The sequence below is a fragment of the Drosophila gunungcola genome, chromosome 3R, assembly GCF_025200985.1.
Source record: "Drosophila gunungcola strain Sukarami chromosome 3R, Dgunungcola_SK_2, whole genome shotgun sequence".
Taxonomy (NCBI): domain Eukaryota; kingdom Metazoa; phylum Arthropoda; class Insecta; order Diptera; family Drosophilidae; genus Drosophila; species Drosophila gunungcola.
This window is the reverse complement of record NC_069139.1, coordinates 29,724,520-29,737,971: the sequence shown is the minus strand read 5'-3', so window position 1 is coordinate 29,737,971 and position 13,452 is coordinate 29,724,520. Positions and strand designations below refer to the sequence as shown.

Sequence of the window (13,452 nt, the reverse complement as noted above, 5' to 3'; positions counted from 1 at the left end):
TAGAAATACCTTTCGATCAATATATAACCCTATAGGACTTTTAACTATTAAAGAAATAGTAACCAGTTATCTGTATCCATTAATGGATAGCAACCTCGTATATATAATATATAAATATAATTAACTCATCAGAAACTAGATCGATACAGTTAAAAATCAATCTTTTCATTGCATTCCACTTTGTAGAGCACTTAAAATTCGATGTCACGGCTAATGCTTTTCCGTTGTTTGTATTTATGTTCTCTTTTTTATAAAAATTAAAATATTCAATATTGACACGAAAAATTGCGCTTTTAAAGCGCCAGCCATATTCTGAGTCCTGTTTGAAAAAACCCAGCCGCCACCCAAAACCACCTTCTGAAATATGTATTTTTGTTTTATCAACCCTGCTTCCCTTACACACACACACACACCCAAACACAACCAAGTATACACACTACCAGTACCATTGAACACTCAGGGCCGAAGCATAAAATATGCATGAAAAATTTGTCACATCTCGGCGAAATGGTCGAAGAGAGTTCACCTTTTCAATGGCCACTTGACCCTCGAAAGTGAGCTATACATATAGCAAGAACCCAAGGCATTGAATTTAAATTGCGCATTAAATGTGACCAACAGAATTTGACCATTTCAGAATGTGTGGTCATTTTCCAAGAAATTGATAAGTCAAAGTTCATAATTGGCCTCATACGCCTTTCACCTTTTTGGGGTCAATTTGGCATACCTAAAAAAATGGGAATTTTTATCCGGAGTGAGCAAATAATGTGTGAGGGCAAATGGAAATAGAAAATGCGCCAAACTAGAGCAAATAGAATTTGCAAATGGCCTAAAGTCCGTCGAAGGAAAGGCGGAAAATACCTTTTATTGCATGCACTTGAAGCATTTCCCCAAGACATTTCCTTTCCCCACCCCTGATTTTGCTTCCTGATTTTCTATTTTATTCCCTGTATTTGTGCACTTAGCGTGTCATAGTCTAATTACAGGGCGTTATACTGACTGCCATTTTGCATGACAGCAGTGCATTAGACACATACCCATGAATTTGTAGCGGCATGTTGGCAAACACACAAAAATCGGTGCCCCAGTCGACCGGATAAATGAACAGTTGACTTTTGCACTCTGGGCTCTTGCCTAATACGTGTAACAAAAAAGTTTCGTAGGATCTCCATCCCTCTTTGCATTACGAACTGCACGCAAACTAATCACAGTTTTAGTAAAAACGAAATTGCAATTTAATAGTTTTGCGGGTAATCATAGAAGGAAGTGCAGTTTTTGAAGGAAAGAAAATATGTGGCGGTCTGCTCCTTAAGACTTCTTCCTCTGAAGACTTCAGTTTTAACAGTAGCCTTTTTTTAAACGGATGTGCAATTTTTAAATTAAAATGTTTACTGATTAGTTTCTTTCAAAGTAATAATGAATGTAGTTTGACTTATTTATTGGCATCTCAAAGGCAACTGTCTTGGCCTGTTAAACTTGCCCTTTAAAATGATCAATGGCTCTCAATTAGTACTCTTCACAAGCAAGTAGCTTGACTTGGTTAATGAATTATCTGCTTAAAAGCAGTATTTTAAATCGACCTAATCGATTGCATAATCAAAATCAACTGTCAAATCAAATCTAGAGACTTCGCTTCGTGATTCCTGAAAGACACAGATTAAATTGCCTACGAAAATACCCTCCACTGCCACTCGAACACTCGTAAACACGAAGAGTCGGGCAGATATCACACCACACACTGCCATTTATTACCTCCAGTACACTTGACTGCCTAACTGCCAAACGAGCGTATATAATATTTCATTATAAATTACACACGACTTACGTCAATTTGTTTTCGGTGGCCAAGCAAAAGTGGAGTTCGGCAGGATGGCAGGGCCTCATAAGTAAGCCATCGCACACACACTTACGCACAACATATGACGGCTCAGTTTATTAGACAGCAAAAACGGAAGTGGCCATAATTTACTAACGAAGCCGTAACAGAAAATGGCCAAGCAAACAACACACACATGGCTTATACAAAAAGAATGGCAGCCGTAAAAGAAAATTTATCAATCAAGGAGGCCGGGAAAGAAGCAGCGGAAGACACGCTTTCGAATAGTTGTAGCAATAGACATAAATTTGCTACAACAAGGAGACCGAACTACTTGATGGCCATTAATATTTTGACAATTTTTCGCCGTATCTAGCGGATATTGATGATGCCGACGATGGATGAGTTTTTGTGCTTATTTGTTTATAACACATACGTCATGTTAGTTATTGATGAGTTTGCCATGTGCAGGCCATCAATTATGTGCGGACTTTTCGCACGGCTGGCACAAGGCGACCATCTAGAGGAGTCGTTAAAATGCAGCATAAAATGCGAAAAGAAAGCCCCAGTGTAAATAGGGTGCACATTATGCATACGCCCTGGTGTCCCGCGCACAATGTGTGACACATTTAAGGGGCTGCAACAAATGCTGAAAAGTAAGCGCGTTCGAGGACTGTGCGCAAAATGTAACTGGAACGCAATTATGTGGCAGATTCTCCACCTCCGTCGATCACCATAAATCGCTATGGGTCCGGAGGCGAAATGAGGAAAAGAAAACTATTAAGGTGGCGAAGCACTTGCTTCGATTTCAAAACGACTTCCAACCAATTTCTATTCGCCATTTTTCCCCAGTCCGCAATTTTCTTAAGCAGTTTTACGCCTGAACGCTGACATAATGTTGTTAACCGATAATACGTTGAAATTGAAAAGGGAATAGAAGGAAATCAGAGGGAAAAGGTAAGGGAGAAGGTGAGGGAGAAGGAGAAAGGGAAGGGGAAGGGGAAAGGAACAAGAAAAGCGGACCAGCACAGCAGGAGCTGCAGTCGAAGTCAGCGGCAAAGCCACACAAAATCTCTCACGACAAATTGCATATTTCAATTTGCAACAACATTCAGGACCAGGAGCGAAAGCGAGTCTCCCTTCTGGTCCAGACTTCTTTTCGCACCCATCCAGCCCCCTTATCTGCCCGCCGCAGCATCACACTTGGGAAAAATCCCAATTTAGATTATTTAATAAAATTTAGCGTTTAATATGACGCTGCTTTTCGACATTACCAATGGGCGAAAATAGTTTCAAAGCCTTGCCAAACAAAGTGGCGTCCTGTATTGTAAATATAAGCATATTTCAAGGCGTCGTACTTGATTATATATCTCTAACAGAATTGTTTTCAAAACAAAATAAAAACAAGTAAATGTAATGTTAAATTAATTTAAATTTTTATCAAGACAAGCACCTAAAATAAACAATCAATTTACCAAAACATTTGCAATATTTGAGTCGAAGTAAGCAAATCTAAAGGATAGTTGAACTACTGAGAAATTTACGATATACGAAATAATTGAATTCAGTTCCTAAACTTTTTTCTCCGTGAAGAGCTCCCTCTTTAAGGGCTTTCGGTTTCGCCCACAATTCTTTTTTAGAAGTCAGGTGTCTGCCGCATATTGGTTTTGTTAAAACGCACTCTCACCTGTGCGCTCGTATGCAAAACGCAGGCGGCTGCCTGGCTTAAGCCGGAGTTAAGCTGATGCATGGGTTAAGCGGTAGAATGCATTAAGATAAAGTGCCCCGATCCCAGTCACCTTGCGATCTTCTGCGCTGGCCTGTAGTTCAATTTATTACGTATACGCAGGGTGCGGCGTTGGCTTACATTAAGACGGTACATGTGTTTAACTAGCTTGGAAATGGCATCTGGAGCTTGTTAGGGTAACAGTAACTTCTGACATCGTTAAACATCGTTAAAGAAACCCGAAAGGCCAATGACTCTCACCAGCAGCACATTCGATGACATTTCAAAAGAAATTTCAGTCTACGCTAGGATTTCCCTTTTGGCCAGGGCAAATATGGGACAAATGTTCGCGTGGATCTCACACAATGCGTTTTGAGTGAACGTGTCCGGAGGCATCACAATATTTTACATTTTTATGAAGTGCCAGACTCTGCCACAGGGCCAAGGCAATAAAAATCGTATTTTGTGGGTTGTAAAAGTTCAACAACGGCGAAAAAGGAATATCAAGCATATCAAGCTGGCAACAAAATTTTCCATTTGCATTTGACTCGATTCGGTTCGTCTTCTCAGCGCCTTTCGTTTATTTTTTGTTTTAATGATTTATCGGCATTTAAGTGTGGCGTGGGCCAAGTGACGCATCGTAAAGTTTTCCACTCTCCGTGTGCGCCTAATTTAATGCAACAATTTTTTCTTCACACTTGCCTGGCGACGGCTTTTCCCAGCATTTTCCGGGAGCATTTTCCCGTCGCATTTTCCTCACACTCTCCTCATTCATTTCGGGCTTATCAGCGAGGAAGCAAAGGGCATTTGGTGGGTGTGGAGCCGTGTGTGCTTGGGTGTTGTGTACATGAATGTAAATTGAGTTTTGGCGGGCAAAGTACTTTGTAATTTATGGCGTGCAATGTGCGTAAGAAGTCACGTGATAACTTCATACTTCCCGCTCCCACAGACGCATTCATATTTCTTTTATGAGCTTTTATGTTTTTTATTTATGAGTGTTTAGCCGCATTTTGCATGACGAAATCATAATTTCATCTCTCCTTCGTTTTTGACATTTCGCTTTGTTTCCGGCGGTTCCATCTTATATATTCGCCAAGTACGAGCAATTTATTAAATGCCGAGAATTTATCCGTTGGGTTTATTAACAATATAGAGCCACAGATTACTCGAGATTAGATGGCTCATTTAGGAGGGAATTGCCAGTTTTACTCCAGCTACCGTTTGGAATTTAAACTTTAACATTTTTAACTCTCCTTTGAAGTATTCGAAAACTTTCTGCTCATACAATTTGCGGAAAAGTTGCTGCCCAGAAAACTTCAAGTTTGAATGGCTTTTTGCATTTACGAGTACATTTGCCTACTCACTCATGCAATTTGAGACAAATACTAAGTGGAAAATCAAGTTTTTCAGTCTGACCACAGGAACTTTAATTGCTTGTTGAACCAATTGACTTTTGGCCAAACATTTTCCTGCTTCTCACAGCACAATCAGAAATTCCCATTTATATCTTGTCTGCTAACTAAATTATTCAATTCACTTATCGGGGTTTTGCCGGGAAAAGTTACCAGCTCATGTGTTCTTTTTTCCGAAACCCCAAACATGTTTGTGTTAATCCTCATACATCACTTAAGCCCCCATAACGCAGCCAACAGTTTAACAAGCTTTTTAAAACTACAGGAAGGGCAGAAAAGAGCTGAAAAATATCGAAAATATTTCCAACCAGTTTCATTCATTTGTCGAGGCTAAAAAGTTTTCCAGAATCGAAAACATAAAAAAGGGAGGAAAAAGAAAAACTTAAGCGAAAGTAATAAACTACGAAACCGAAAATGCACTCGCCATCTAAAGTCAGGAGGACAGGGCGAAACAGTTTGGGAAAGGTTTGGTTCAGGAGTTAAGAGGACCAGCAGCTTGGCCATAAAGTGCAAAATGTCGAAAAAATAATGATAGAAAAGGAAAACTTACGTGACCGTAACTGTGTCACCTGGATAACTCAGGACCCAGCGAAACATTTCCCCGGACCTGGGGCTCAATGAACCTTAAATTGAAGACACACGCTCCAGCGACTCTGCAATTTATTAAATCGATAAAAACAGAAAGCCAAAAACCAACAAAAATACTAAGGGAAATAAATTGATGGTAATCAGATATTTGTGGAATCAACGCCATAGAGCTTTAACTCAACATGTACGAGGCAACGGAAAATGGTAGAAAATTCTTTATAAATTAAACCAAAACTTACGACACAATTCAAACTTTGTTTGAATTTACTGTAAAATATTAATCACAACACATTCAACATTGGGGCATTTTAAAATTGATTTTTCCATTAAATTTTGTTTTAAATATATAGATAAAATACTTGACGTATTGAGCTCTAAAATTTGCGAATATGTACCCTGTTGCATATTTGTCTTACCTGAATTATAGTAAATAGACAAAAAATATAATCTACCAGGTAAAACTACGAAAACAAACTGGAAAATTGGTTAACCAAAATGTATGTACCAAAACATGTAGCCGCAATGAACTAATAACAATTTTGACTGAAATTTTCTGAAAAGAAATAATTTAGATTTCCAGCTAAATATATTCTTTGGGTCAGAATTGGCTATACTTGAAAATGTACTTGGCGTATAACAAAAGACGACACTAAACTTGAAGCTCAACGAAATGAAATTTTCTAGCTACTACTACCATAAAGTGAAATGAACTAGATTTTTTTTGCAGAATCTTCCTTCGAACACAAGTAGCATTGTTTGGGGAGCAGGAAATGAAGGGGTTTTTTTCAGGGCAAGGGGAAAAGCCGGGGAACTACGACGACAATGCGGCTGCCAGCAGACCAAGCTAAATGAGTTGAGGATATTGATTTCACCTAGTTTTTGGTTGCCTGAAGGCTGTTTTTAGACTTGGTTTCCTCTTCTCTGCCTGCTTTTATTTTCCTACTTTTTTATTGGGTATGTTTTGGGTGTGAAAGAGTGTGCCATAAAACAAGCAATACAATATTGTGTGAGCATACTAGAAAATAAATTTCAATAGCAGCAACTTTATTATCAACAAATTGCTCTACATACTCGAGTGGCTTGTCAACTTAACTTTGTTACGTGTATATACTCGTATAAAAAGTGATCAAACTAAATTCTGAAACATTCTAAAAATATATATATACACTTGATTTATCTAAATGTGTAAAAACTCTCCAAAAATGAATTTTAGTCAGGAAAGCAAGTCAGACTTTAGTTTTAAAGATAAATTTCGGAATATTTTTAACGTAGCTTTAATTGTATTTAAAAATTGATCATTAATTTTACTAAGATCCATCGTTTTTTCTAATCTAACTAAACTAGATTTTTACCTATGAAACTAGAGTTAGTATCTAAAACAGTAAATTAGTTAATTTTATAGTTAGTTTGGGCAAGCCAATGTTTATATACCTTTGCAGCAATTGCAAAAATTAAATATTTATAAATCTAAAACATTTTAAACATATGCGTATACGCGTATATGATATATATAAAAAACATCAAATTTATAATTTTTTTTTCTTTTTTTCCCGATTGTGTCTATGGGAGCTATATGATATAGTCGTCCGATCCGGTTCGTTCAGACTTATGTACTACCTGCAACAGAAAGACAACTTTTGGGAAAGTTTCATGCAGATAGCCTTAAAATTGTGTAGAAACAGGCGGACAGAGGGACAGACTGACATGTATAGATCGACTCTCCTAATGATGCTGATCAAGAATATATAAACTTTAGGGTCGGAAATGTCTGCTTCACTTCGTTGCAAGCTTCTGACTGAAATTATAATACTCTCTGCAAGGGTATAACAAACTGTATATCAGAAATAAATTATATTCCACATTAACATCTTCACTTTCAATAATTTATTCAGTTTTTCTTGCTTTACTTTCAAGCTAATAAATTTAATCCTCCATCATTTTTCCACAGTTGTCACATTTATGAAAGTTCTGCTTTAACAGTGTCAATCATTTCAGTTCCATTTAGTCAGACACTGACAGAATTGTGCAAAATGTCGCACGAAAATGTCTGCTATTAGCTGGCTGAAAGAGAATGTACTCTTTTGCTGCATGCCACAAATTTGATTAAACTTATGCCAGTCAAAATAACAAAGAACTGTTGACAATGCTCCGACGGGAACTCCAAGCGGCAACTTTCAGGCGAGACTGCCTCGAAAGTTGAAATCCAAGTTGTGATTTGCCGGTCCCAAATAAATGGCTGACTGAATAACAACCCAAGCTCTGCGTGAGCGTGTAAATTAAAGCATGTTCAACTTATTAACAAGCCCGACAGTGGGCTCCAAAAGTCGCATTAGTTTTCCGGCAAACACATATTTGTAGACGCGTTCCTACAAAATATTTACATTTGCTGGAATTATGCGAAACAAACTTTTTGCCAAGCACCCGGCAAAAACTATTGTACATGTTTTTTACGCCGAGGCAGTTGTGGGCGGAGCACTGCAAAACTTATGTCTGTCTGCGATCTGTTGTTACACAGGAAAACTGAATAACGTGAACCATTTTTTACATACTAATTACAAATATTTAACAACAGTGTCTCTTACATCTTAACTTGTCAAACAAATAATAGCACATTTAAACCATTGTAATATACTTATTGTAGGCCAACAATTTATTAGTGCTTATGATCGAATTTTCTGAAAAATGAATCCGTTTGTTCTCAGTGCATCCGTATTTGTGCTGACTTCTTCTCGGGGGCAGTCATAAAAGTTTAATTCCTTTTTCTCTGGTTGTTGTAAGTAGCATCCCCCGGGGGCTGCAACTTGCAGAAAACGTCGCCATTTTTGTTGAAATGACAACAAAAGTTTTCTGGCCGGGTTTTTGTAAGGGTGGTCGGAAGTTTTTGAGACAAGTTTTAAATGCTGTTTGCATGTTACGTGGCTTTCCCTTCAGTCCCGTTCTGGAAAGAACCTTTCTGGCCTCAAATTACTGTAATGACTGAAGGGGGGCTTTGAATTTTTGTGGCCTGCTTGGAATTTATAGGTTGATACAGCCAAAAAGTTTCCTTGAGAACTAATATGGAAATGTTTGGCAATTATGCGGTGAAATTTGCTGAGCTAAACTGCTATGTTCTAAATTGGCAAATTATTTTAATGCTTGAAATAAATAGCCATATCACCAAAATATCATTAGCTCAAGTCATATTGTAACATAAGTTTTTATGGTTTCCCCTGATTTGTTTCTCTCAAAAGAAAAAATATAAATAGATTTGGAATTATAATTGCTATAAAAGATATCTCGGGATAATATTGACGGTAAATAACTTGTGCTCAGGACGTTATCAAAAAAAAAAAAAATTTAGCGTTTATTCCTAATATTAATGGGCTTGGTGAAAACAGGACACTTAATGACAAATTAACCAAAACGCAAAATACCACAAAAAATAGGAACTTTTCCGTGATGTGAGTATGTTGTTGTTGTTTTTGTATACCAATATCTATTAAAATAATTATTTAACCATGAAATTGGTTGTCGTGCCCCTTACTCCGATTTTCTAGTATTCAATGTATCTTTAGTTTTTCTTCTATTACATTCAATAACTAAATTATTTTGATTTCATAGTGTGATATAACCGATATATATTGGTATTACTGATTACAAATATATTGTGAAAATTTGGTAGTTTTAAATATTACCATTATTCTTTGCGGGACAAATAATTTTCTAATGCTTTGTCCTATATTTATGAAGTATATTTGTCACAGAATGCCTTGTCTGAGAACACTCATTGAATGAGCTCAAAATGTGAGAATTTTGACACCGCTGTGACACCAAGGCGAGAAGATTTTCCATAGATATTGACATTGGTTTCTATTCGGTGACACGTTAACACACATAGACTGGCTCACACTCGGTTTTGGCCAGGTTTCAATAGGTATCTATACATGGTGCCGATGCCGCTCGATTCTTTGACTGAGCTCCACACACGTGCCACGAGTCGGTCTTTGTTCGCGCTATTTATAAAAGTCACTGACACAGTAACTTGCTTTCCTCCTCGGCCTTTGTATGGTGCTCGATTCGCCACTTCTTCTAACTCTTGGTAACAGAACCACCTCCACCTCCACCACCACCTCCATCTCCATAGCAAGCCCAGCACCATCGCCTCCTCAACTCTTTTTCCGCTTTGATAAGCAGGTTCTTTTGTTCCAGCGAGCAACTTTCTATGTGGGCAGCAGGCGAGAAACCAGTGTTCATATTGCTATTGTTCTGCTTGTTGTTGTGGCTTTGTTCGGCAGGAGGTTGGTGGTGGGCTTCGGGTGTTGGGTGTGTGGGTAGTGCGAAGGTCCTGCCTGATGTTGACTAGCTCAGATACATGCGATATGTATCTACCAAAGATGCAACTGCACAAACTCTGCTTTCCTCCTCGTTTCCTTCTATTCTAAAGATAAATTTATGTTTGCATTTTGCGAACGATTTCGTGTTCCTTGCTGCAAAGCTGAGTTTAGCTTTCACTTGCAGGTTGCCTTAAGAGATGTCTTGCATTTTGGTATGGAGCATATACTAGTACTTTAACCAAATCAAATAAAATAAGACTCAAGTTAATGCTTAACAAGATATTATATAGCTCAACCTTTTAAGCAAAGTAAAGCTTTTGTAAATCAATTGTTGAATTTTTATTTTAAAAAGGATGTAACTAAATTTTCGTTTGGAATTAAAATAAATTTTGGTTACATTGACGCGGAGTTTCAAGAAAAAGTTAGTTTAAAATTGGATGTATTAAAGTAAAACTTACTTTTTAAAGTTTTCTAATATATTTATCCTGCCCGAAGCATTGAGCATGCTACGCCTTAATCCCCAAATGTACTTCTTCGACGGCTCACACCCATTTTCGGATTACTTTACATGCACACGTCAGCAAAAGGGGATCAATTCAGGGCTCCCATTTTTTCCTTCTTAAGGAAAAAGCCCTTCAATACGTAAATATCTTAAGCTCGAAAACGTGTCCGCTCCGATTAGAATCCACTAGACCAGGAGAGCCTTCGATGACTTTGGGCTTTCTACACACAAGCCAAACGGGAAAAGAGTTGTTTACGTCTAATTTGGCTATTTTCGAGGCTTAGGCGCTCATTTGTCCCGGAATCGAGTCAATGGATGAGACCTGATTTAATGCCTTGTTTACCTATTTTCTTCGACCGACTTGATTAATGGATCTGGCTTTTCAGCTGGCGGCTTAAAGATAAAAGTTCTTCTTCCGCAATTTCTTTCTCGTTACATGCTTAAAATATTTCTCAAGGAATTCCACCGAAAAGACATTCAATATTTCCTAACCCATTATACATTTTTTCGCAATCGCTTCCGTCAATTGTCGTTTTGTTGTACAGAGTGCTTATTTCCCTTAATATTTTTGAGTAAAAGGGTATAATTGTATTCGTTGAAAAGTATGTGGCATGTATGTAGAAAGCGTTTCCGAGCCCATAAAGTATATATAATCTTGATCAGGATCAATAGCCGAGCCAATCTAGCCATATCCGTCTGTCTGTCCGTCTGTCCGTCTGTATAAACGTCGGGATCTCGGAAACTATAAAAGCTAGAGAACTTGGCATGCAGATTCTAGTGTTTCCTAAGCAGTGCAAGTTTATTTGAAACGGGAGCCACGCCAACTCTAACGCCCACAAATCGCGAAAGAACCTACTGTCTCTCTGAGACATGTTTGAAGGTTGTGGTTGATTGTGATTGTGTGAGCTTTTCGGTCAAGTCTATCGGCAGTCCCAAACATTTTTAAAAGCGAGCTATTATTTTAGAAGTTATGGGGTTTATGCTAGCAGATGAGAGAGAGATAGACAGAGAGATTAAGAGAGAGAAAGAGAATTACTGAACTGAGGTGGGAAAGAAACTAAATAAACTTCGATTGTTTTGTAGGGGAAATACTTAAGTCGGGGAACTCGACTATAGCGTTCTTTCTTGTTTTCTATATGCCTTTATTGGGATAAAGTTCACTTCACACGGAACAATAAAGGTGGGGTTGTTCCAGTCTTGTGAAAATATAAATTTATTTGAGAGCAAAGTATCGACTTCCTCAATTGTTTAGCTTACCTCAATTTCAAACTGATATTCTGTTTGCTCTGCATTTTACAGTCGGATCGCGTGACTCCTCAGGAAGTTCTTCGTCCTCATCCGCCGGCTCGTCGTCATCCTCGTCGTCGGGAAATGGTGGCTCCAGCTCATCCTCATCCTCATCCTCCTCGTCGTCATCCTCATCGTCGGCAGGAAGTGGAGGAGGAGGTCCCGTCAAGTATCCTGTGTTGGTCTTCGTGCACGGCGAGTCGTATGAGTGGAACAGCGGCAATCCCTACGACGGATCCGTTCTGGCCAGCTATGGACAAATATTGGTGGTCACCATAAATTATCGCCTCGGAGTGCTGGGTAAGTGCTCTGAACACTCGAATCCTAATGCTAATTGATATGCCGAGTGCATGACCGAAAGGACGAAAGACTGCCGGACGGATGGGCGAGTGAGTGCAATGGGGCGAACGTGCGCCACCAAACCGAACCCCTCAGCCTTCGAGCCAACCTCCTTTCCCCTCCAGTTGCAACACCAACTGCACTTCCGGCGCCAACAACTACCACGGCAGCTGTAACAGGCGTACATTTATTCCATAATCCAACTAATTTAGCTAGAGTCTGCCGCAAAATTCACCAGCGGCACAGTGGACATTGTTATAAAAACATGTCAACTGTCAAATGTTATTTTTAATCACAAAAAAAAAAAAAAAATTAAAAATATATAAAAGCAAACAAACAAATATACAGGGAGATGATTTTCAGAAAGAGAAATTATAAACCATCGCAAATTTGATTGATGAAATATTACTTCAGTTAATTCTGTTACTAAATTACGTATTGAAAAATTAATTTTCTTTCAGTATTTTATTTCGATTTGCTTCGTATCACATTACATTTTGAAGTATTTGTCACACATCGGAAAATAATTTACTCGAACAAAAAACAGGAACAACTAAAACCATTAAGAAATTAGTGTTTAACTGCAATGTACTGAGCATAAACAGTAATATTTATTTAATATGAACGCAATATTTATACCGTAAAGCCCTTAATGGTTTATGAGAACCAATTTTTTGTATGTCCAATACAGGAATACCCCAATCTCAAACTGAGACCACTGTGCGCTGCCCAAAACTCTGTATAAATTGAAATGCACAGACGAAATTAGTGTGACCTCATTTGCCGCCAGCCACCATTTCTTTCAGCCCGTTTCCCTCAGCAAGCCGACCCCTCCCCACCCCTTTTTCTATCACCGCCTCTGTTGTTGCAGAGGAAACGGAAGTGCTGACATCATGATTTGCACGCGTGACTTTGCACATTTTTGCGCGCCCCAGCGAGCGGGAACGAAAGAGAGCCGTTTGACATTTTAAACAGGCAAAGCAACCGTCTGACTGACTGCACGAGTACGCGGCGAATCGATTAAATTTCCATTCGGGAGCCAATCAGGCGCGCAAGCAAATCTGCTGATTAAGTGCGGGAAAACCCGTCCACTATTTGTCCATTCGCAGGTTTTCTGAATGCCAACACGGACCGCTACTCGAAGCTGCCGGCCAATTACGGTCTGATGGACATCATCGCGGCGCTGCACTGGCTCAAGGAGAACATCGCGTTCTTCGGCGGGGATCCCAACAGCATCACCCTCGCAGGACACGGAACGGGGGCGGCATGCGTCCACTTTCTCATCTCGTCGATGGCCGTGCCGGAGGGTGAGTACGGTGATGGAGCCTCATGTCAATTTCCCATACGGAAAAATAAAATAGTATCGCAATTCACACTTTTCCGATTACAATTAACCGTAAATACTTCAGCAACAATCCAATCTGCTTTTTGGGGGCCCATTTTAAACAGTTAAGAACTTTCTTTGTTAT

General features: G+C 38.9%; 1 protein-coding gene across 6 annotated transcripts in view; it reads left to right on the top strand.

Moving 5' to 3' along the window:
* LOC128266401 (neuroligin-3) overlaps positions 1–13,452 on the top strand; it is a 92,173-nt gene that overhangs the window by 66,418 nt on the left and 12,303 nt on the right. For all 6 annotated transcript variants that reach the window (XM_053002897.1, XM_053002898.1, XM_053002896.1 and 3 more), the window contains 2 exons: positions 11,657–11,944; positions 13,093–13,290. In XM_053002897.1, the coding sequence (XP_052858857.1) occupies positions 11,657–11,944; positions 13,093–13,290 (486 nt within the window). The remainder of the gene's footprint in view (positions 1–11,656; positions 11,945–13,092; positions 13,291–13,452) is intronic.